Source organism: Phoca vitulina, unplaced genomic scaffold (assembly GCF_004348235.1).
Source record: "Phoca vitulina isolate PV1807 unplaced genomic scaffold, GSC_HSeal_1.0 scaffold3, whole genome shotgun sequence".
Lineage (NCBI taxonomy): Eukaryota > Metazoa > Chordata > Mammalia > Carnivora > Phocidae > Phoca > Phoca vitulina.
The window spans coordinates 877,853-904,337 of NW_022589706.1; the positions used below are offsets into that span (position 1 = coordinate 877,853).

General features: G+C 43.9%; 1 protein-coding gene across 1 annotated transcript in view; it reads right to left on the reverse strand.

The window, feature by feature from the left end:
- STK32B (serine/threonine kinase 32B) overlaps positions 1–26,485 on the reverse strand; it is a 365,972-nt gene that overhangs the window by 91,555 nt on the left and 247,932 nt on the right. Inside the window, exon 4 of the mRNA XM_032397296.1 lies at positions 23,797–23,970. Coding sequence (XP_032253187.1) covers positions 23,797–23,970 — 174 coding nt within the window. The remainder of the gene's footprint in view (positions 1–23,796; positions 23,971–26,485) is intronic.

Here is a 26,485-nt window from a genome sequence, read left to right on the forward strand (position 1 = left end):
GCTCCCCTCCCTCTCTAGATGGGGTCATCAACCTACGTTTTGGGGCAAAATTCTGTTTTTTGCAAATAAAGGTTTATTGGAATGCAGTCATATCCACTAGCTGACATATGGTCTATGACTGCTTTCATGGCACAATGGTGGGGCTCAGTCGTTATAACAAAGCCCCTCTGACCTAAGGGCTGGAATCCAGCCTCTTCTTTCCCATCTGCTGCCCCACCTCGTGGTATCTTCACAGCAGCCATGTGAAGGCCATAGACAAGGGTCAGCCCAAGAGTGACAAAGACTCTCATCTTGACGGGCTCCTCTGAACCCCCTTTTGGACCAGACCTTGTCCTGGGGCCCTGTCTGTGGTTTGTGGAGTCCTATTTCAGCAAGAATTCTGCTGAGCCAGTTTATCAAGACCCCCATCCTTGATATCTGATAAAACTCTTCCTCTCCCACTTCTGATACCTGATCATGCTTTTCTGCCTTCAGTGAGAATCCTGTTGAGTCGGTTTAGACAGAATCTCTCTGTGTGTAAGGTCTCCTCTTAGTACATTTTCATCCCTGATCTTCCATTCTGCTCCTTGGCTAGAAATCCCCACTTGTCCTTGCTGTATTTGGAGTTAAGTCCAATCTTTCTTCTCTATTGCCTTGGCCTCTTGCAATAGATCTGAATAGTCTTCTTTACCATTTTCACAAGTGTCAGGACAATCTATTCTTTCACAGAGGCGAACACCTCACCTGAGGTCCCATGGCCAGTAAGTGGTGTCTCCAGGGCTCCCATCCAGGTTCTATGACAGCCATCCCAGTGACTTTGCCCTGTGGCATCTGCCCTTTCATATAGGAATCCAAGCTCAGAAGCTGTTTGCACACACTGAACTCTGGACTTGAGTTTCAGGGTCCCCGCTGCTTGAATAAAAGGTTGTTTCTCACCCCAGAAGTGTAAACAAATCTCTGACTCACTCTCCTCATCCCACAGATGTCTCCAGTCACTCTTTAGGATTTAATTCTCTCTGAGGGGTTTCCAAAGGGTTCATTCATTCATTTGTTCATTCTTCCAAAAACATGGCATGCCTCCCATGTGGCAGGTGCTGAGTCAGCCAAGAGAGTACCCCAGTGAGGCAGAAGATGCCCAGAAGAACCACCACCAGTGAACTGCTTAACACAATCCTACTTAATGTGCTGGTTCACAGCTACATAGGCAATTAATCTTGGCCCATATCCGGGGAAAGCCCCTGATGCGATCTGGATTGAGATCTTCATGCTGCCTGAGAACTGGCCACTGGGCCTAAGGAGTGGACTTGCCAAGGGTTGGCACAATTGGTCTGATCACCAATAGCCATTGGCCTTTCACCAAACCTTCACATAAAGCAACCAGAGAGGGCAGAGAGCGGGAGTCATCGGGCACAACATGCCAGCTGTGCCCCCCACCTCTGAAGCCAAGAGAGGGGCTGAGAGACCCACAAGTAGAGAGGAGAGCTGCCTGCAGGAACTGATGAATGGCATTCTCTCTGCTGGCTGCACATCTGCCCAGCAGTTGGCCTGCTGTCTGCCCCTGTGCTGATCTGAGCAGGAGAAGAAAGAGTAACATCGAGGGACATAGATTAGCCAGATTTAGGTTTGGCCTGTAGATAATTATGGCAAAAAAAATTTGTCTCCCCTGCAGAAATCCAGAGGTAGGCAATGCAGAGCTGGCACAGTAGCTGGGCACCATGAAGTCTTTGGAGAACCAGGTTCCTTCCAGCTCCCCACTCTGTCATCCTTAGGGTGTGGATTTCTACCCCCTAGGATGGAGCTCCAGGCAGCATGTCTCCATCCAAGCAGTAAGAGGGAGGAAAGGTGCAAGAACAGGCAGAGTGTCATCTGGGTCTTAAGAATCCTGGAAGATGCCTTTTGATATTTCTGCTTATGTATCGTGGTTGGCTGGCACCCAGTCATGTAATCACAGCTAATGCAGGGAGACAGGTGACATGCCCAGCTTTGGTTCTATACTATGGGCCATTCACCATCTTTGTCACAGCAGGGAAGAGGAGGACAGCACTAGGGCAGTGTCCTTCCCCTACCCCCAGCAACTGGCACAGTAAGCATGCATGAGTCTCCTGTGGCATGTCCCCAGGCAAGGGGATACCAGCATCAAGTTTTGGGATGTTCTTCTGAGGACAGAACTGAGCAGCAGTGGAAGGAGAAGGGTGTGCTCTAAAACTCCCACATCAGGGAATCCCTGCCAGGCGCTCTTAAGAACTCACTCGTGCCCCATGAGAGACAATGCCACCTGTCACCAAGATTGCCTGGGCTACCCCCTGTTTGACTTTGGGCATGTTACTGGGCCTCTTGCCTGAGTTCCTTATTTGTAACTGGGAATAAAAATAGATCTAGCTCAGGGGAGATTGTGAGGATTAAGTGAGTCATCAAATGCAAAGCCCTTCGAACCAGAACCAACCAGTGGTGAGTCTGCCGTTATTACTAGTAAGATAGAGAGTCAGTGGCCAGTCAGTCAACAGCAAAAGAATGAACATGGTTGGTTATATAAGTTTCTTTTCATCTTCTTTGATCCAACACACTGGAGACCCAGGAGAGAGAGGAATTGGGGGTGGGTATGTCAGAGGCAGACCCTTGCCCCTACACTCACATTCCAGGGGAGGGAGGGAAAACAACGAACAGAGCAGCTAAGCCCCTTCCCACCTGGGTGTCCTTTAGCCACAACTGCAGTGTCTGGGGAGGGCACAGCTCTGAATCTTATATAAGATTAGAGTTTTCAACTCTAGATTGGACTTCCGTTGTCAACCTTTCCTGGGATGTAATGGAATTTGCCCCAAATGGAATCTGCTATCCAACAGAGAAAGGACATTCACCATAGCACAAATGGGGAAGGATTCGAGAACGATAAAAACTATTTGATTTAAATAGCCCAATAAGCAGAGATAACATAAGAAACTGGCTATGCTCACGTTTCCCTCCTAAAGTTGACTTGTACTTGGCCAAATGCAGCAGCCTCATGGGGCTCAAGTGTGTGGGTATGGACAAGTCAGCAGGCATTTCACCATTGGTGCAAGGGGGCTGCCAGCCCTCCGGCCCAGTGCTCTATCCCTGTATGCACCCTCTCTCCAGCATCCTACTGTGGTCCTGCAGCCCCCACTGAAATGGGGTCAGTGAAAGCCAACTACATACCTACTGCCTGGTGAGGCTGTTGGGCACAGGGCTGGACAGCTCCAAATCCTTCTTTATGTGATGGAGAATCTAACCAGCCCCTTGCCATGTTCACCCTCTTGTTCCACTTCTGGCCTCTGGGACCACACAACGTAAGCATCTTCCATTTGACAAACGGAAAGGCATAAAGAGCTACCCTGGAGCTTCCTTGGAGCATTTCTGAATCTTGGGCCTTTCAATGGTCATTGACAAAAAAGCATCTTCAATGTCTTATAAAAAGCCCACATGTTACATTTCTCTTTTTAGTTTAGTTCTAGGGAGAAATGTGAATAATTTCCAGATGATAAGAGTGATTTCCTTTTTTTCTTCTGAAATTACAATCTAAACGTGGAGTGAAGGGGAAGGGCAGTGTCCCTGCACTGAAATCGGCAGATAAGGGCTTAAACTCCTTCCACCACTTAAATTAGCCTCATCACCTCCCACAAGCTATTTACTCTCCCTGAGCCTCCATGCTCATGGCTCCTCATGGGAGAGGAGTGGCACTAATGCCCAACACACCTGGTGGGCATGAGGATTAACGAGATGGCGCATGTGACACAGTTACTAGACCCCTATGGTGCACCAGGGGCACTCTCCATATTGCTCATTGCAATCTGCCTTCCAAACTCAGTAGTCCAGGAAACTGGCATCAACTCCAACAAAGGCATGGGCGGGATCTGGACCCAAGTCCATCTGTGTAAAATGCCAGAGGCTTCTACTCAATGCAAAACACTACAAGAGGGGACGCCTGGGTGGCTCAGTTGGCTAAGCATCTGCCTTTGGCTCAGGTCATGATCCCGGGGTCCTGGGATCAAGCCCCCCATCAGGCTCCCTGCTCAGAGGGGTGTCTGCTTCTCCCTCTGCCTGCTGCTCCCTCTGCTTGTGCACTGTCTCTCTCTCTCTCTGACAAATAAATAAAATCTTAAAAAAAAAAAAACACAACAACACTACAAGAGGCCACCAGGAAATCAGGTATGACTGCCATTTGATTTGTCACCTGCACCAGGGGACGGGGCCAGTCGCACCTCTTGTCCCCTTTAGTGGGACTGACGTGCGAGTCTCCTTTCCCTGCACACAATGCTTTGGCACCTCCCAGGCGCTGAACATCTTCTCATGCATTGTTTCCCCTCCTTTCCACCACCAGCCGGGACTGACATATACTCACCCCACTTTAAAGATGAGGGAAATAAGGGCTGAAGAGATGGATGAACTTGTTCCTATGACTCAGTGAGAGACTGAAAGAACAGCCTCCAGACTCAGTTTTATTTACAAAGTACTTCACTCTGCTTTACTTTATCTGCCTGCCAAAGCCTTCAGGAAGGTAAGAGGTGCGGACACTCAACAGCTGGACCGAATGACTGGCAGGACAAGCCCCAGCCTTGGCCCGTGCGAACGTTATCTCTTTAATCCTCACAGCAACCATGGGGTTACCAGTACTATCCCCATTTTGAGGAAGAGAACTGGATCAAGGCTCGGGATTGAAGCAGTTTTTTCCTTGGAGTGCACCACTGGGTTCAGCCCCTGAGGCTGGATCCCCTGCTCATGGCCTCTCATGTTCTCTTTCCATTTATCAGTCCCCCAGGCTCCTCTGGAAGTAGATTTGGGGTATGCATACATCTTACAGAAATAAATACACAGCAGGAGAATACATCCATGTCAGTACAACTGTGAGTTGCCCATAAAGTCTTAACACACATCAGTAAACAGGGATAAGCATGAAGATTGCAGAGTTGCAAGCTCTAAATCAAGACATCTAACGCTGCCCTTTGAAATCCCATGCCATTAGAGGTCTGATGTGCAGCAACATACCTTTCAGTGAGCACACATACACACACATACACACACAGGCGCACACACATGCGCACACACACACACTCATACTCCCTCACTCTTAATAACTTCCTCTTCCCCAGTGACTCACTAATCAGTCTCTTGAAAAATGGGTAATATCAACATTGAAGACAAGCTCCCAAGTTACCTTTCTAATACTCCCAGGGAACATGTGTGTTAAAACATTAAGAATACCACCTGCTGGCACCCTCAATAGAAATTCTCTGTATTTTCATGCAATTGATGAGGTGGAAGGTTTTCAAACATGACGATCTCTTCTCCAGCCCAGCATCTAATTTCACTATATAAAATAGAATGTTATTTTGTATGCAGCTCTTTAAGAATGCAGATGAACAAGATGAATGGTGCAGACACATAAGGAATTTTAAAATAAGAATGAAGATAGGTTATATTTAGGGTTTAATTGAGAGAAATCTTAGAGGCTCTTATTGTTCAATTCATTCACTCTTTCTAGATGTATCTAGAACCTACTTCATGCCAGGCACTGTGGTATATACCCTGAAGGGAGCAGGCTACATAAAAGGGTTCAAACTAAACCCACAGTCTGGTGGAGGAGGCATATATGTAAATAAGTCATTTCTATGAAAGAAATATGCAAAAGTTCGGTGTAAACACAGAAGTGGGAAATAACTATGCTGTTCAGAAGAATTTGGGAAGGCTTCCCAGAGGAGGCAGTATTTTTTTTTTTCCAGGAAGAGTTCATAGAAGAGAGGCATTTGGGCTGAGAGAATACTGTGAGCATGTGGAGTCCTAAAAGTCTATGTGTAGGTGTGGACTAGAGTACCACGTGTTTTCTGCTTAGCACAGCTTCCTGAGTCTTCTCTGGTTCCTTCGGGGAACCGCCTCCCCTCTCACTGTGGTCCCAGAGGGGCTGCCATGGAACTCAGAGGAGTGGATGCATGGCTCAAGTTGGCTGAATTAGAATATTCCATCCCTCTGGCTACAGGAATTATTGAGAGATAGTCATGTGACTCGAGCACAACCAATCAGAGGTTTCTCTGGGATAGTCATAATACTCAAGCAGAACTATCAGAAGCTTCTCTGGGATTGATATATGAATTTGGTGAAAGAGAAGACCCACTTTCACTGTGGTGGTCCAGCTGGGCAAATGGCAGTGTGGGGTTTTGGTAGCCATGTTCTGGCCCCCTGAAAAGAGCCAATTTGCCAAATGAAGTTGGCAGAGACCTACAAAGCAAGAGCTCTCTCTCTCTCCCTCTCTCTCTCTGAGACTGAGCCTCAACAATATCAAATATGCTGAACCTCCAGATTTTTTAAATCAAATTTCCTTTTTTCTCAAACTGGTTGGATTCGGGCTTCTATTACTGTGAATTCATCAAAACAGCTTTGACAAATTGCCATACCTTAGCAGCTTAATGGGACTAGTGGCAAAGTAAGAATCAAGGGTTGAATCGTAATGACAGTGATAAGGCATTCAGGCTTTTTACTCTGAAGGCAATGGGGAGTTGGTGAGTGATTCTGAGAAGCGAAGTGATACAGTCCTATTTTGTTTTAAAAAGACATCTCCAGCAGGGGGATGAGTCAGGGTATCTTTCATTCGTTCATGCAAATATTGTAAGAACTTCCACTTACTGAGTGGGGGTGGAGAAAGAAGGATGCCTATTTCGAAACTGATTAATTTCTGAATTATGCCAGGAGGCAGTTTTCCTCTTCAGTAACTAAGATTATTTAATTAGCAACGAATATTGAAATTTTTCTCTGCTAAATAATGGAGTAAACACTTCAAAGGAACGTCTCTCATACCTCAAGAGCTTCATAGGTGACGGAACATGTGTCACAATTAGCGAGCACATCGATCAATAAAGGAAGCAAAGGAACAGTCACAAGAGAGAGGTTGGCCCAGTGCTTTTCTGCACATCTAACCGGCCTACTGCAGCATCTTTGCTCTGGATGGTTTCTTCTTCGTAGCCCTGAACTAGAAGTCATTCTGTGTTGGCCTAAAAGCCTCAACCTTTGATAAACCTTATAATTTCTAAAAGAGGCAAGAGGTAACGCCAGGCACGGAACCTGAGTGAGAACCAAGGCTGGAGTATGTCTTTAACATGGAAAGGCTGCCCGAACCCACAAGAGACACATCACCGAGGCCTTGGACTCTGAGCCAGCACACGAGTGGCAGGATCTGCTTCCAGCCTTGGCTGACCCTGTGGCCTTGACGAGTCGCAGCCGGTCTCTGAACCTGTTTTCCTCTTCTGCAAAGTAAGTGGAACCATAACAAGTAGCCCAAGCTAAAGAATTGTGGATTGAATTATATGAAATAAGACAAGACTCTCTAAAGCTAAATTTCAAACTATCAAACAGTTATGTAAAGTATGTGTTTATATAAAAGATGTATATTTTTATTTATTTTTTATTTATTTATTTTTTTAAAAGATTTTATTTATTTATTTGAGAGAGAGAGAATGAGAGAGAGCGAGCACATGAGAGCGGGGAGGGTCAGAGGGAGAAGCAGACTCCCTGCTGAGCAGGGAGCCCGATGTGGGACTTGATCCCGGCACTCCAGGATCATGACCTGAGCCGAAGGCAGTCGCTTAACCAACTGAGCCACCCAGGCGCCCATATAAAAGATGTATATTTTTAAATCCAAGTATAGTTAACATAAAGTGTCACATTAGTTTCATGTGTACAATATAATGATTCAACAATTCTATATATTTCTCAGTGCTCATCATGGTAAGTGTACTCTTCATCCCCTTCACCTTCTTCGCCAATCCCCCCCACCCCCCTTCTGGTAACCACTAGTTTGTTTTTTGTTATTTAAGAGTCTGGTTTTTTTTTTTTGTCTGTCTCTTTTTTTCCTTTGTTTTGTTTCTTAGATTCCATGTATGTGTGAAATCATATGGTATTTGTCTTTCTCTGACTTATTTTATTTCATTATTCATTATACCCTCAAGGTCTGTCCATGCTGTTGCAAATGGCAAGATTTTTTTAATTTAAGATTTTATTTATTTGAGAGAGACAGCGAGAGAGCGAGCACGAGTTGGGGGAGGGGCAGAGGGAGAAAGAGAAGCAGACTTCCTGGTGAGCAGGAAGCCTGATGCAGGGCTCAATCCCAGGACCCTGAGACCATGACCTGAGCCCAAGGCAGACACTTAACCAAATGAGCCACCCAGGCATCCCGCAAATGGCAAGATTTCGTTCATTTTTATAGCTGAGTAATATTCCATTGTATATATACACCACATCTTCTTCATCCATTCATCTACTGATGAACACTTTGGCTGCTTCAATATCTTGGCTATTGTAAATAATGCTGCAATAAACATAGGGGTGCCTATATCTTTTTGAATTAGTGCTTTCTTCTTTTTCTTTGGGTAAACTCAGTTGTGAAATTACTGGATCATATGGTAATTCTATTTTTAAATTTTTGAGGAATCTCCATACTGTTTTCCACAGTGGCTGCACCAATTTACATTCCCACCAACAGCGCACCAGGCTTCTCCACAACCTTGCTAATACTTGTTAATTCTTGTGTTTTTGATTTTAGCCATTCTGACAGGTGTGAGGTGGTATCTCATTGTGGTTTTCATTTGCATTTCCCTGATGATTACAGATGTTGAGCATCTTTTCATGTGTCTGTTGGCCATTTGTATGTCTTCTTTGAAAAAATGTCTATCCAGGTCCTCTATCCATTTTTTTATCCAAATTATTTGTTTGCTTTGGTGTTCAGTTATAAGTTCTGAATATATTTTGGGTATTAACCCCTTATTGGGTCTATCACTTGCAAATATCTTCTCCCATTCAGTAGATTGCCTTTTTGTTTTGTTCATGGTTTTCTTCACTGTGCAAAAGCTTTTTTATTTTGGTGTAGCACCAGTAGCTTAATTTTGCTTATGTTTCCCTTGCCTCAGGAGACATATCTAGGAAAATGTTTCTATGGCCGATGTCAAAGAAATGATTGCCTATGCTTTCTTCTAGAATTTTTATGGTTTCAGGTCTCACATTTAGGTCTTTAATCCATTTTAAGTTTATTTTTGTGCATGGTGTAAGAAAGCGGTCCACTTTCATTCTTTTGTAAGTAGCCTTAGTTTTCCCAGCACCATTTGTTAAAGGAACTGTCCTTCCCTGCACTGTATATTCTTGCCTCCTTTGTCATAGATTAATTGACCATATAATTGTGGATCTATTCCTGGGCTCTCTATCCTCTTCCATTGATCTATGTGTTATTTTTGTGCCAGTACCATACTGTTTTGATTACTATACCTTTGTAGTCTATCTTGAAATTGAGGATTACGATACCTCCAGCTTTGTTACTCTTTTTTAAGATTGCTTGGATTATTCAGGGTCTTCTGTGGGTTTATACAAATTTTAGGATTATTTGTTCTAATTCTGTGAAAAATGCTATGGTATTTTGATAGGGACTGCATTAAAACTGTAGATTGCTTTGGGTAGTATAAACATTTTAATATTAATTGGTTCTTCCAATCCATGAGCAGGGAACGTCCATTTATTTGTGTCATCTTCAATTTCTTTCATCAATGTTCTATAGTTTTCAGAGTACAGGTCTTTCATTTCCTTGCTTAAGTTTATTTCATTATTTTTATATTTTATTATTTTTGGTGTAATTGTAAATGAGATTGTTTTCTTAATTTCTCTTTCTGCTACTAATTTATTTTAGTGTATAGAAATGCAATACATTTCTATATATTAATTTTGTAACTTGTGACTTTATTGGGTTCATTTATCAGTTCCAGTGGGTTTTTTTTTTTTTTTTTTTGGTGGAAAAACATGTATAATCTTATTAAGGCAATCCATGGTCATCAGTCACACATTCTTGGTAGTCAGGCACTGTGTTAGGGGCTACACTAATAATGCAAACATGGTTCCAAGCTTGTGGGGACAGAAACCAAGTGGGAGAAAGACATCAACCAACTACAAGGATGGTCACGTGATAGTGGAGGTCTGTACAAGATACTCTGGTAGCAGAGAGGGTGAAACACGGAGCTCCAGTGTGCTTCCCTCCGAAGTCATGGTAGCCATCATGGAGAAGACAGTACTTGAGTTGGAAGCGACATCATAACAACAATGTTCTAGGGAAATCTGCCTGGTGGTGTGGAAGACTGGAGAGTGGGAGTTGGGGAGAAGCCAGGATACCTCTCTGGGCAGTGACCCTGGCAGGGCTGCCTCTTTCTGTGTTGTCATTTTGGCATGTGGCACACAGTCCCTGCCTCTATGGTACTGCCCAGCTCCAACTCTCACTAACCAGGTCCTCTGAGGGTCCAGTTGCTGTAGAGACCTGGCTCCAGAGCTCCATGACAGCATCTTCCCCACTCCCCTGCCCCTGTGTCCCTCCAGCTCTAGGGTATGCATCTTCTTGCTGCTGCTAATCTCCATCTTGCCTCATCCATTTGCTCCTCAATATAGAAGAAATACATCTATGTCACTAACTCTCTGTACTAAGTTCCCTCTGTGTGAGATACTCGAGGTGGTTTCTATTTTCTGCCCACATCCTGACCTGCTCATAAAGGTCAACGAATTAGTCCAAGCGAATGATGGTAATGGTTGGAGGCAGAAAGGTGAACCAGGATTTTGAACCTCAGTGAACATGGGAGTAAGAGAGGAGATTTGGGGAGGGGTGGTTCCCACGATGAGAGTAGCTGCCAATTTGCAAAGAGATCATGAGTGCATCAGGGCTTAAATTCATTCATTCGATTCCTGGGGCTTCACTGACTGCGTTGCCAAGCTGAAGTCAAGGAATACATGTAAAATTTCTGCTCTCAGCTCTGAAAGTTCCTCCTGCAATATACAATTTTTATTGCTCTTCCAAAAACAATAACAGTGCCCCATATATCTTGATGGTGATGAAATCTCTTGTGTTAAAAGAACGTTTGTTTACTACTGTAGAGAAAAATCTGGTTCCTGCATCAAAACATTTAACAATTTGCACGTGCCTTCCATGGTGGTGAAAAGAAGCATCTCATTGGCGTGAGCAACCAGAGGTTCACTCTAATGGCTAGTATCCTGCGAACTGAAAAAACTGGGTTCATGTTTTCCTTTTACGTAAGTATCACATGACTTTAACATTTGTAGCCATGTCCCCGTGGGCCTCCCTGACCTAAACCTCTGTCTCTTCAAATGTCTGATGTGTGTGGCTGTTGCATGCATCTTCCTCGAGGGCACTATTCATCTCCCCATGGACTACAGAAGAAAGCCTGAATCCTTTAGTCCAGCAGTGAAGCTCTTCATTAGAAAACTCTAGCCCACATGGTTTCTCAAAAAATTAAAAATAGAATTACCCTATAATCCAGCAATTCTACTTCTGGGTATATCTCCCCCTGGCCAAATTGTTCATAGCAGCATTATTCACAATAGCCAAAAGGTGGAAGCAAACGAAATGTCCAAAAACATATGAGTGGATAAACAAAATGGGATATATAATGGGATACTATTCAGCCTTAAAAAAAAGAAAAAAAAAGGAAATTCCAACATATGCTACAACATGGACCAACTGCCCTCCCTCACACGACAGCTACCATTATCAGAAGACAGCCAGCCCCTCACAGCAGAGCACACACCCCTCCTATTGCACAAAGGCTTGTGTGACTTCACCTGGCACCCCCTCCCCAGGGTGGGCCCACAGGGACATTGCCCCCAAATTAGGGTTTCATCTTGCAAAGCATGTGGAGCTCTCTGCCTTGTTTTATTGTAATTTGTGAGCATATGGATCTTCCCTGCACTGGGCATGAAGTGCTTTGAGAACTGGCGTGGTCCTGCTCCAGTTCTGTTACCCCAGAACACAGCACTGGATCTGGCATCTCGAAGCAGAATTTGTCAAATGGACACACAAGTGTTCTTTGAGTCTCTCTTTCCAGGTAACTGAACTGTGGTTGGTTTGGCCAACAGAGGTATTAGGACAGGTTATCTGAGCCTCCATCAAAATGTTTCTCTATTCTCTTCCTCTGTAGCAGGGAAGGCTGCCCCCCGCCAGTCCATCTCCCACACAGCAGCCAGAATGATCCTGTATAGAACAGCCAACGCCCACCTCTATTGAAAGCATAGATCAAATCATGTCACTGCTCTGTTGAAAGCCCAGCAATAGCTTTCCACTCTCTCAGGATAAAAACTGAAGCCGATAAATCCCTATTACCCTCTGTTTCACCTCTCCCCCTGGCCTCACCTCCACCACTCTCCCTGGTGCTCACACTGCTCCAGTCATGTTGGTCTCCTCGCTGTTCCTGAGACACACCAAGAACACTCCCATCTCAGGGTCTCCATGCTGCTGCCTCAACAGGGTACCCCAGGATTGCCACATCTTACCCCTCACTTCCTCCAGTTCCCTGCTCACATGTCTCTGGATCAGAGAGGTCTTTCTCTGACCAATCCCTGTAAAGCAGAAACAAGCCAGACTCCCCCACCCCCGTGGTTCACTCCATGTTGCCACAGAATTTGACAGCACTTGTCATCCTCTGACATATTACATACATATTGTTTGTTTGTTGTCTGACTCTGTCCATTAGAAAGTATGCACCAAGAAGGCAGAAAATTGATCAGGTCAGGTGCACTGTTCACTGCTGCATCCACAGCCCAACATGATGTAGGTACTTGGTAAGTCACTACTGAGTGGATGGATGCATGGACGCATGGATGCATGCATGGGTGGATGCATGCATGCATGGGTGGATGCATGCATGCATGGATAGATAGATGGACAGATGGATGTATGGATGCATGATGGATGGGTAGATGGATGGATGGATAGAGAGAAGGATGGACAGACGAATGAATGAATGAATGAACGAATCAATACCTATGAAGATTGCACAGGTTGTCAGGTCCAGCACAAGGGAGTAATGTGGAGTGCCACAGTACGTAGCACCAGCCTGTAAATATGGAAACTCTACACCACCTTCCTCTCTTCTTTCCTTATCTCAACCCCCATGTGCCCATAAGGAATTATTTCAACAATCCTTGTGGCAACTATCACAAGATAGAATTCACATTTAATAATCTTGCATTCAAGGTCCTGCAAAAGGAGAGATGAGTAAGGCAACCCCTTTCTTGTATCAAATCTTCCTGGAAACATGCTCTCTACCATCTGTCCCTGTTGTTAAAATGCCATTCAGACTTCAAAACCCATCTCCTCCATAAGCCCAAGCAAGGCATAAAGCATATGCAATCTGTCACTTCTCAGAACTCTCCGAGTATTGTGTTCCCACTTACCTCTCTTATGATTCATATCCTTCCCAGCCCTGTTTTTTCCTCCCTTGCAAAAGGAGAGGGGGACTACACTGAATTGTAATAAGACACATACACTGGCAACTGTGTGACTATATGTATGTATATGTGTATATATGTGTGTGTTTGTATACATACATACATACATACATACATCCTAGCACATGGTTTTCAGGGCCCAAATATGCTATTATTACCAATAAGCAATGTGCTCCTCCCATAAGACTGAGGCTTCTTGAGGGTAGAGTTTTGCTGTCTTAACATTTCTGTCCTTAATGCCCAAGCTTTGACCCTTCTCCGGTATTGTTTATTGACTGATGAATGAATGAAGGATACTAGTCGGGGAAGGCATTCAGAGCAGTGGGGAACAGCACGGGAACAAAGCTTCAGATAATCTTCGTGTTTTTGCCGCGTGCTGACATTTCCAAAAATGCTGACCCGATTTCCTGACACTGCATTCATCGTCTTGGTTCTGAACATCTTCTGTAAAACAGCCTCTAATTTATTGGATCCATTTGGAGGTTTGTTTTCTGCTTTCATATTCTGCTCCCAGATTTCATTCCAGTTTCTCTGACGTTGAGACCTGAGTCCTTATTTCTAAAATTTATTATGTAACATAAACACTCTCTGCCCAATTGCAGGAGCAATTTACACCCAGGAGATGGAAGAGTCCCTTGAAAGGATAAATTGGATTCTCTTGTATCTCACTTTTATATCATCATGAAGCCATAAATTTTCAAAATGCTGGCCTATAACAGAATGGAGACCTAACTCTGCACCTGGAAATAACGAAGTTACTCCTGAAATTGTATTGGAATTTCCACCCTAAATGACACTTCTGCATGTCTTCCATTTTTTTCCATCTGAGGATTTCTTTCTAGTTGCTGTGACCCCAGTACCACAGTAATGAAGAGGTACTGCTGTGGTCCCTCTTGCATCTGATGAGAACCAGCAGGTTACTCTTGGCACGGTGGTGGCAGGGAAGGATCAGGAAGATACTTAGACCTATAAAAATAGGTCTTATCATTTTTATACTAGGCTTACTGGTCATTATTGTTTTATTATGGATCTCACCAAAGGCTTGGAGGGTGCTAGGCAGGCACTGTGCCGGGAGTTCAACACGGATCATTTATTCCTTATCCACATAAGCCCATTTTAAAAGTGACAAAACTGAGGCATGATGAGATGAACTTTTCTGAGCTCTCACAGCTAGCACAAGTGGTGGCATCAGGACTCCAAACTGGGCAGTCCAATCTAATGCTCATGTCTGATGGACGTGACACAGAATAGAGCTGAGTCCAAGTGCAAAGTGCCAAAATTTAATATGATATTAAAGTAATTTCTATAGCTCTGAATTTTTATCGAATGTATTTTCTTTCCTTCCAAGTTACTCTCTCTCCCCAATTATGTAGTTTTCAACAAAGAACTGCAAAAACATATATATATATGAAACATAATTTTAATCAGCATTAATAATACACTAATATCTATAGAAAAAAGTTACACTGTATTTTTAAATATACATATGATTATTAATGTATACATAAATAAAACATTGGTGTGTTAAAAAATAAAACTAACAAAAAATAAAGTTCATGTTTGAGAAACACCTTCCCTTTAGGGAGAAAGTTATTTACATTTTGATTTTCTTGATTAAAAAGGATGAGGTGCTCATTACGGAAAATTTCAAAATGGAGAAAAGAAGGAAAGGGATTTGTGTGGAATCTCCCTTCGATGCCAGCACATGGAGAAATCTCCTTCGAGTCTTTTCTGTTCAGTAAGAAGACATTTGCTTACAAGGTCATGCAATTTTATAAGCTATAATTTTCTCTCAAGATCATAACAATAACTGCTTTTAATAGTGCAGAGTTTTCATAGGAAGCGTTATACGTATGGGTGTAACATAGTCTCAAGTCTCTGAAAAGGAGGTATACAAGTTTACAAAGCCAATTTCTTTGCTTTGGGTTATTTCAGGATTATCGGTCATCACAAGCTGTGCTGTACTAAATATCCTCACACTTAGAGCCTCTTATGCAGACCAGAGTGGAGCCTTACCATACACTCCAAGAAGTGAAATCAGTGGGTCAAATTGTATGAATATTCACAAAGTACTTGATTCTTAATCCCAAGTATCTTTCCAAAAGGGTTGTAACAGTTTCTGCCACCAGCAAATAAGATTCAGACTGCCCAGAGAACATTTTTCTAGAGCGCTTTGTTTTAGGAAATGCCCGTTTCCTCCCAAAAGCAAAGCCCAGCCTAGATACCATCATCAATGACCCAAAAGCCTGGCTGATCCTTAGAGACAAATTTTATCTTGGCTCCTCTGTGTTCTGCACTGCTTTGAACATGCTCTCACCAAGCACTTCCCACGTTGGTTGAGATGGTCATTATATGTCTGTCTCCCTAACCCAACTGTGAGTCAGGTGGCAGGCATACAGTAGGTGCTCAGTGCATACTTAGGAAGCATTTGGGTTTTGAAGAAAGGGACCACGTACTTATGTATCAGGGTTTCTTTTTTTTTTTTTTAATTTTACTTATTCATTTTTAGAGGGAGAGAGAGAGTGAGGGGAGGAGCAGAGGGGAGGGAGAAGGACAAGCAGACTCTGCACTGAGCGTGGAGCCCGACACGGGGCTGGAGCCCACGACCCTGAGATCACGACCTGAGCCGAAACCAAGAGTAAGACACTCAACCCCTCAACCACTCAACCGACTGAGCCACCCAGGTGCCCCTATATCCGGGCTTCTGTTGTGCTGTCTGGTACACAGTAAGTGCCAATTAAATGCTTACTAACTCAATGAATGTAAGCCTGAGATTTGATTTACTTCAGAGCCTGCCAGGACAGAAAGAACTCACTAGCAGGACACATCCTTTCAATGCCTTGGGCCTCAATCCCTCATTTAAGGCATAAACATTTATAAATACCTACTGCGTGCCAGGACCTATAATGGGTAATTAGGGAAGACATAATTCTGAAAGCATCTTCTGGAGCAGGTGTCCTGTACACAATAAAGAACCAGAGAAAAGTCCTCATTGAAGTATGAACAGAACTCCTATCGATGCCCAAAAGAGAAACCACCCAAGGAAGTGGGAAGTCTTCGTTCAGGAGCGGCCTTGGAGCTGAATGGGATTGCAGTAGGTTACACCGCACCCCGTGAAAGATATGCCCAAGTTCTAAGTCTGGTATCTGCGAATGTGACCTCATTCAGCAATAGAGTCTTTGAAGATGTAAGTACATTAAGTAACTCGAGATGCGATCACCCTGGGTTTAAGGTGAGCCCCACATCATTCAATCCCCCAGGAGTCCCGTGGACAGAGATCACTCCTCTTGTTAATAGAGAAGCAAACTCAAATCAGAGCAGTAATGGACTTGCCCAAGGTCCTCTGCACTGGGAACACAACATGAGAACTCTCAACACCAGCCTTCACAGCAGTGAGTGGTGGGCCACGCCTCTGCCTACACACGGGGTGCCCTTGACCCCTCACCCTACTGTCAGGAACAGAGTCTGGGTTTCTCTCCCTCACACTCTCATCCCCTGTGTCCCACCACTTGGAGAGTTTAGGTCAGAAGTTTGGTTAGTTTGTTCACAAATTCCACTGTTCATCAGATGAGACCCAAACTGGGAGCCAGGGAGGGCAGGCTACTTACTGCCCTTCCCCAAATAAAGCCACCAAAGCCACTGGTTAGGAAAATCGTGGCTCTTCCCTTCTTTTACCTACATTGCCATTACATGAGTGACAAGCCCCCATTGCCAAAGACATGAGATAAGCAGCCCAGCCGTATTTCGACACTTGGCACCGTCTCTACTCCTACCGCTTAGACAAATTTGATTTCCCAATTAGCTGGGATTGGCCAATGAAAAGCATCATCCCAGCCTCATTCTGCAAGCAATTTCCTGGGAAAGGCACATAGGCAATTTCCCCAAATTATCAGGAGTTAAAACCGTTTATCTTTACAGAATTCAGGAAGCATAAATATAAGAGAGTGAGTCTATTTACCCACAAAAAATTGTTTTAAACTATAAACACACAAGCATTCCAAGCAAGGGGCACAAATTCTATCTCCATCAGTTCATGCAACTCAAACTGGAAACTGGTGTTGTCCCCACCCACAGGAAAATAAGCAACTCGTCAGGGAATGCCAAGAACTTCAAGGAGGGAGGAGGTTGAATATTGTCACTTAAAATATAGTTTTATTTGCATGTGCAAGCAAAAGCCTAGGGATTTTGCTTTTCTATGAGAGTTAGTCACATGATTTTTTCCTTCATGAAAGCTTGGGTAGTGGACAGATTCTATGTGTAAATATGAGTAGGGGACTAGGCTCCCATGGTTCACCAGTACAGAGAGAGTGAGGGCTGGTGACTTGGGGTGACCACCTACTGTTTGCTCCTGGGTAGTTACTTTTCTCCACGAGACCCAGTGGTCTCACCTGTAAAATGGGGCCGATAATGGGACCCACTTCAGTTGACTGTTGGGATCAGGTGAAGTCACACCTGCAAAGCACTTAAAACAGAGCCAGGCACGTGCAAAATGCTCGGCAAATGTTGATGGTCACCATGGGTGTAGCATCCTACAAGCACGCTGATTTTTGTTTTGTAACTTCCAATTACATGTTCCAAATATGGGGACTACCTACTACATTTTAATGCTAACTGCAGGTACATATGAACAAGGCTCAGTTCCAAGCCCTGCCCTAGAAAGGACTCCTGTTCTCATCTTATTCCCACCCAAAGACACAAAATGTCAAAAATCTCATTGGTACGTGCCTTTTTACATGTTAACATTTCAAAATGAAATTGTCCGTGGCAAATACAAATAGTGAACTGAAAGAGGAAGTCTGAAGCATGTGCTTCAAATCAGTGAAAATGCTCACAATAATGCGAGAACTGTCATTTATTTTTCACACACATTCCTTTGAATCTTTGGAACTTTGTAACACACATATTATTTATTAAAAAATAAGATCTGGGGCTCCTGGTGGCTCAGTCAGTTAAGTTTCTGCCTTCAGCTCAGGTGGTGATCCCAGGGTCCTGGGATCGAGCCCCGCATTGGGCTCCCTGCTCAGCGGGAAGCCTGCTTCACCTTCTCCCTCTGCAGCTCCCCCTGCTTGTGCTCTCTTTCTCTCTCTCTCTCTCTGTCCAATAAATAAATAAAATCTTAAAAAAAAAATAAAAAATAAGATCTGGATTTAACCCCATACTCCAGAGCAAAAAAAAAATAAATAAATAAATAAAAAATTAAAAAAGGATTCACTTCTTTATTTTCTCAGTGTATTCAATAAAGTGACAAAAAATGATAAACTTTATACAAATCAGAGTTTGTATACCTTTAGATAATCTGTAGCAAAAGGGCTGCTTGCTGCATAGATAAGGCTAGTCTAAGTAAAGAAAGAAGATTGCTAGTGTTAAACCAGCAGGATTAAACTATTATTGGTCCTAAAGATAAAAAGGTTTTTCCCAAAGTAAAAAGGTTACAAAAAAAAAAAAAAATTAATCCTGACAAAAATTTGACAGTAAGCAGCTATTTTGTTAGGGTTGAGTATGTTCACAGCCCACAACTCCAAGGCCAAGCTGGGAGGTTTCTCGTGTACCTGATGGGACTCCTGCCTCCAAAGGAGGGACGACTGTGGGTCTGATGAGGTGAGGCATCACTGGGACCACGAAGCTTTGAGACTGTGCGTTAATTTACATGTGAGGCAAAATCAGGGCCAGAAGCACAGGAAAGTACAGAACATGTCAGAGTGCTTCCCAAGGGGGTCAAAGACACCATCCTGGGTGGGTTCAGGCATTTTCAAAGCAAAATCTGATAGAAGTAACCCCACTGGTGAATATTTTCTCCAAAAGAAGCTTGAAAATGCTGCCCCAAACCCACTCTGATTAGCATTTAGATCAATGCTCAGTTCAAAACAGTGAATAAACGGTTGCCCTTTATAGGCTCACATTTATGCGACTGAACTGTATCTAAAAATGCAAGAGGGTTCCTTGTGGCCTGGCCTCCCCTGAGCTGCGAGCTTCCCTCAAATCAACTCATTTTCCCCGAATAGATGGACATTATGCAACAGCATCTGCCACAGACCGAGGAGACTCCAAGAAGCCATTATTGTTCATTTCCCCTTTTCTTGATGAAAGGTAAAGTATTATCTTATGTATCAAAAGAATCATGACTACATAATGGAGTGGAATGAAAAATGTCAAGACATTTTTCACATCAAACATGAGATTTCAAAGGAACTTCATGTCTGCGGCACACGACTTTGGGCCCCAGCAGAGACTTTTTTTTTTAATTTAATTTAATTTTATTATGTTATATTAGTTACCATACAATACTTCTTTTTTTTTTTAAGATTTATTTATTTTAGAGAGAGAGAGCAACGAGCACAGAGCCTGACACAGGGCTCAATCTCATGACCTGAGATCATGACCCGAGCTGAAACCAGGAGTCAGACGCTTAACCGACTACATCACCCAGGCGCCCCTTTGAGTGTGGCTACTTTGAAAAAAGCAACATTCCTTTGTATAAAATATGGCATCGGGAGTTCTGACACATAAGGAGTGGGAGATTTATAAATTCATTTGTTGAATTAACAAAACATGTTGCACAGCATTATCATATATCCTTATGCACAGTGTGTATGACACATAATTTCAAGTCTGAACACACAAACACATTGAAAAAGGGATTTACTGAAGTATATGGGAGGGAAAAAAGCTGACTCAAATCTCTGCCAAGTCTACCATTTTAGAAGTAGTGAGACAATCCCATTTAGCGGATTTTTAAAAATTTTAAATCGTTGGCTAGCTTATTTTCTCCAGGGTAGATCCAGAATCTGAGGACAGATGACCTCACATCGAGTGACTTAAAAACATTTGCTGAAGTAAAAAAGTGGTTCCAACCATCACGCTCTCCTGGGACATTTCCATTGTCTGCCCGGTCTCTCCCTGGCTCATCCATCTCACCCATGTCCACATGACTCAGTGTCTGGGGGAAATCAGGCAAGTTGGTCATGTATTGCACACTAGTGCAGAAATGGCTGTGATAAATCATGAATGACATTCGTATAACAGATTGGGAAAGAACTTGCTCCTTTAAGCACCTTCAAAAAAGCCCAGCTGGCCCACAGAGGCTACTCTGGCATGGGGTGACCTTCCTCAACAAATACCCACAGTGCTTGCAAACACAGAATCCAGAACCAGAAGAGCTGTGTGCGAAGCCCAGTGAGTGACTGAGTGAATGAACAACGGGCCCTCAGTGGACACTCTCTGCATTGCACCAAACAACCCCTTTTCCACTATATACTACTGCTATCCCAACTACAACTTCCTCTTCTTCCTTCTTCTTGTTCTTATTCATTGTGTTGTGTTTGTTATTTGTATTAAAATTATGCATGGATATAATTCATTATTATTTTTTTTTTAATTTTTTTTTATTGTTATGTTAATCCCCATACATTACATCATTAGTTTTAGATATAGTGTTCCATGATTCATTGTTTGTGCATAACACCCAGTGCTCCATGCAGAACGTGCCCTCCTCAATACCCATCACCAGGCTAACCCATCCTCCCAACCCCCTCCCCTCTAGAACCCTCAGTTTGTTTTTCAGAGTCCATCGTCTCTCATGGTTCTTCTCCCCCTGCATGGATATAATTCAAAGGATCAATACTTCTGCAAGTTTTGTTATAATACAGCAACAACCCCTATCACTTTCTCCCCAACTCTCCCTCTCCATCCATCCCGTTCAGGTGACAATTTTGGTATGTTTAGCTCCTTCTCTCTCAATGACAGAGATAACTTTTGCATTTCAGGCTCCCTCCGTCAGCCTCCCACTGCAGAAGATGAGGCTGTAGCCGTCTTTCCTCCCCCAAACCCCCAGGAGACATGCTCATCCTCGCATTCTGCCATTCCCCAACGGAGTGTTATATTTTTGGTTAGACTGACTTCCAGGGCTGCCATGATGATGATTACGCCATACAGAGCTGGTTCATGTCGTGAGCTGTACTACACACAGATGACATCCTGCACAACACTTCCAGTCCCTGGAGTTAATAACTGTCTGTTATTTTTTGCTGAGCTTTTTTTCTAAACTTCTCAGTTATTCAACTTCAGATTCTTCACCAGCTAAAGGACTTCCCGTCAAGGCACCCAGATGCATCAAGAATGCCATCAGCCCACGCTTCCTGAAGAAGTCTGTCCCAGGGTCTTCTGATCCACGCAGACAGCACTGGTCAGGGCCTGCCCCATAGGCAGAGCCGACAACCTCGAACCTCCCTTCATCACCATCCTGGAGATTCCCTATGCCTCTCGCCTCTGCTAGAGCCCCACTTCCATCTTCCATCTCTTCCTTCTTCATGACTTAGTCCTTCATTTTTATGGAGTCCACTTCTTTTCTGATAGTTATTTGAGAAAAGGTGAACATGAGGCATGTTTTTTTGGAGACCTTGAACTTGTGAAAACGTGCACCCTCACACTTGACTGACTAGCACATCTCCACTGCCTTCTAGCGCCTGACAAACCCCAAACAATCTGATTCCTCAGCCTTTATGGCCTGCTGCTCTTCTGTGGAAGCTTAGGGGATCTGGTTTGTTTTGACAGGTATCTGTTTCTGGTCTCTGCATTGCATCGCTAGTAAGCCCTTCAATCTGGAAATTCATGTGTTTCAGGTCCTGGAGACATTCTGTAATTCATTGATGATTTCTCCCGCTATGTTTTCTCTCTTCTGATGCTTGGATTACTGGATTGGTTCTGGCATTTTCTTATATCTTCTCTCATATTTTCTTCGTCTTTCTGTTTTACTATATGAGGGATGTCAACTTTGTCTTCTAATACATCTTCTGAGTTTTTCATTTCTACTGTCATATTTTTAACTTATAAGAGGCTGATGTTTGTTCTCTGAATTTTAAATAAACATGGTGTTCCTCATTTTATAATCACAAAAATCTCTTTATACTGATCATAGTTATTTGGGTATTTTTTTCTCCTTGCATAGTGTCTGTTTATTCCAAGTTTTTTTTTCCCTCATTTCCATTTGATTGTTTGAATCTCACTGTTTCTGCCGGAAGATTTCCTGGGGTGTCTGATAACCCTTGGTTGTCAGTAAACTAGTTGGCAGCTTCCAGCAAGTGAGTGGGGCTCGTTGGCTGAGAACTACATGCTAAGGGGTGGTGGGGAAGCTACGATGTCACAGTCTCTTGCCCTTGGCTCATCCCCACTGAAGTCACATCCTCACTGAAATCACAGTGTCCTGCCTGGAGGAAGGCCTGAATGCACCACTCTCAGAGTTCAGCTGGAATGGGGAGAGGCTGTGTATTTTAGCATCTGGTTGGTATACTATTTTCAGTACAGCACCCCAACTCAAGTAGGCTTGATGTCCTTCAGCGCAGACACTCGCTATCGTACCATCTCTAGGGAGCAAACTTTAGTGTTCTGCTTGGGTGAAGTTACTCAGATGATTATTCAGCCATCGAGTTATTCACAGTGGGCAAGCAGCTCTGGGGTCCTCAGGACTTCTTAAAAGGCTTTCAAACAATTCACCTTACTTCAGCCTCTTTTTTACCTACTGTCTTCCCTCCAAAGATGCTGATTACTACCAATTCCTGCACCATTAGGGGATTCTTTGGCGTCCATCAGCGCTTGCCCCAGTGACAGCCTGGAATTTATGTTCTTGGACACTAATCATTCACCGCTCTCCCTCTTCTTTCAGAACCCTCCCCCCCCCATGTTTCTCTAGTCTCCTTTTTAGTCTTCCCCATCCTTGGGAGTTTGTCATTTTTCATATATGCTTGTTGTCATTTTACTGGGGTTTCAGGAGGGACAAACTGTACATGTCTGTGCATGTGTGTGTGCCTAATCTACCATCTTTACCTAGAAAGTCAAGACTTTCTTTACCATGTCTTCCGAAATGGTCTAAGTTAGAAGAAGAGCTGCTAGGCACAACGCGAGACCGCAGGTGAACAAATCTGGAGCCACTCACGCTAGCTCCCTCCTCTAGCTAGCTGGGAAGAGCAAGAAGAATTTGTTCGTGATACCATAGCTTTCCAAAGTCTCTCCCTGGCCTCCTGCCTCTGCAGACAGACTCACTTTGCCTGCCTGGTTGGAGTGCAGGGCTGTGCACGGCGGGGAGAAGCAAAGGCCCGGAAGGAGAGGCAGAAATTCAGAGCTTATAACCAAAGCCCAGGGCCAGCACTGAAGCTTCCCAAGAGAGAGAGATCTTCCACGAGGCACAGCACTAATTTCAAAGTATGGAAAGGAAGAGAGTAGATTCCCTCACGCTCCCAACTAATGCCACATGACCTTTCTAACCTGAGAATGGAGGGACAGAACATTGCAGCCTCCCAAAGTCAGGCTGGAAGAGAGACGCCAAGGTCAGCCGCCAGCCACGTCTCCCCGCAGTGGGGTGTTCCCCCTCCGACACAGGTGACAAGGGAGCGGGCTGTCTGCTGAGAACGCAGGAGCGGCAACGCGTTGTTCTGCCGTTCCTCAGCTCCGTGTGCTGCCACTTCTAACAATGTCAGCAAGAGAATGCCCTGTGCCTCGGCGGACTGCTCCCACCACGCGCTGCGTCCCCAGGCACCCCTCCAGCGGCCCGGTCACCTGTGGATGATGTGGAACCTCTGCAGGTACTCCAGGGCCAGCGCCAGCTCACAAATGTACAGCTTCACTGCCCCCTCGGTGAAGTGGACATTCTGCTGCAGGTGGTAGCGCAGGTCCCCGCCCAGGAGCAGGTCCACCACCATGAACATGTCCTCCTCGTCCTGGAAGGAGTACCTGCGGGCGCAGAGGGACAGAGGAGGTGAGGCATGGAGACACTCCAACATCCTCAAGGCCGATGCCCCCATGCTACAGAAGAGCAACCCGAGGCTCAGAGAGATGCACCTGGACCACTGAAGTCACAGTGCACCATCAATAGGCTCTGGCCAGCGAATGGTATTTTAACCAATACCAGACACCAAAATATGACTTTGTTTTTATTTTTTAAATTTTTTTGAAGTTTTTATTTAAATTCCAGTTGGTTCACATGTAGCGTAATATTATTTTGAAGTGTACAATATAGCAACTCAACACTTGCAGACATCTGGTGCTCATCACAAGTGCTCTCCTTAACCCCCATCATCTATTCCATCCATCCCCCCACCCACCTCCCCTCTGTAACCTTCAGTTTGTTCTCTAGAGTTAAGAGTCTGTTTCTTGATTTATCTCTCCTTTTCCCCTCCTTTGCTCATTTGTTTTGTTTCTTATATTCCATGTATGAGTGAAATCATATGGTATTTGTCTTTCTCTGACTGAATTATTTTGCTTAGCATAATACCCTCTAGCTCCACTCATGTTGTTGCAAATGGCAAACTTTCATTCTTTTTGATGGCTGAGCACTATTCCATTGTATATATCACTTTGTCTTTAGTAACTGCTTTAATGGGGTGTTTTCAGGACTTGTAGGAGGTAGCCTCCAAAGCTGCATCCCCTGCCCCAACATTCCTCGGTTCCCTCCCCCCACGTGCCACTCCCCACGTGGAGCTTGGTTCTGCATCCCTTGAATGCAGCGATGCTCTGGCAAGTCCACACCCAGGCCTCAAGAGAACTGGAAGTTTCTACTTAAACTGCCTCCCAGGACCCAGCCAGAGCCCAGGCCCCGTGGAGAGGCCACGAAAAGGAAAACAAAGGAGCTGCAGTCAACAGCCCTGGCTGAGCCACCAGGAACAACCAGCAACAACTGGCCGCCACAGTAACAAGCCGACTCGGGTACTGGGAGCCGATGTAGCTCCAGCTGACATCGCGCAGAGCAGAACACTGCCCAGCCAAGCCCAGTCGACACGCAGAATGCAAGATAATAAAACAGCTGTGTTTTAAGCCACGGAGGTCGGGAGGGATTTTTTTTTTTTTGGTTTTTCTGTTTTTTTTTTTTCTTTTCAGTCATAGAGAACTGACCCAGTACTTAGTTCGTTTTTACAAAAACGCATTTAGGCTTCCTAAGGACTGAAGAGCCAACATATGAACCTCAGAATGGTGTTACACAATTGTAAAGTAGAATCTCAGCATTGCAAAATGTCAAGCAGGCTGAGCTAAACACACACAGAGAGGGGCCCCGTCCTAGGTGCTGGCTCCAGCCTGGGCAGAAGCCTGAACTTCATGTTTTCATGGGCAAAAGACTCTGCTTTCTGACCTTAGCTACTTGACACAGTGTTTCTGTCATTTGGAGCCAAAAGAGTCATCTGATACATCTTTCCACATATTTGCTACTAGGGGACAGTGTTCAGATGCTCAGAAAGAACCACAGGAATCAGCTATAAATGCCTCCTACAGATGCCCAATTTGTATTCTAATACTTGAAAGACTATTGAAACATTACATTAATAACCAGTGAGTTCTGCACCCTCATTCACAGCTAGACTGTCAAAGGGCATCTCATTCAATATTCCACCAGAACTCTTTGGAGGAGCAACATGAATTTTTAGGAGAAAAACTTGCAGACCAGAATGAATTCTAAAAAGGAAATCCAAAATGCAAAGAGAACAATAATTTAAGCAATAAGTCATGTTGTGGCTTTCTCTTGCTGCAGATCCATTTTTTTTTTTGCCCTGGGCCATGGACTCTACATCCCCAAGGAGACTCAATGCTGTTATCAGAGAACAGAGAATGACCTTTCATCTATCTCTGCAGTTTTGCGCTATTCCAAAGCTTTGTGCCATTGTTCCTTTTGCCTCTTCTTGGACTGGAATTGTAAGTATGTTCTCATGATAATGCTGCACATTGTCATGGAAATGATGAAGACCACAAGTGAGAAATCTATATTCTATCGTCATAATGCCAACCCACGGAGAAATCTGGGTAATTAGGCTCTCCTTCCAACATCAAAGACGTTGAGGAGTTTGGAAGGTATCAGTCCTGGCCTGGACATCAAAACAGACCGGCACAAAGAACCCAATGTCTGGTTTAAGACATTTTTTTTTGTTGTTTTTTTTACTAATTTCCAATCTTTTTCCAAAAAGCTTTAAAAGTTATTTGCAAAATACATATAACTTAATAAAATTAAAAATAAGTATGCCATAGATTAGGTCAAAGAATAAAGAGGGAATTCAAGAAAATGTAAGCAGGCAAAAATACTCCAATTCATGCTCAAAGAGTTTGCCTGAAATAGGCCATAAATGCAAACTTAACCTTCCTGGCAACCAGAATAAAGTGAGAAACATGATCAGCTTTATGATTCAGGGTCAATGTAGAAAAAAAAAACCCCAATTGTTTAGGAAAAGCATGATTATTCCTGGTATTGAAGCCAGAAGGAAAT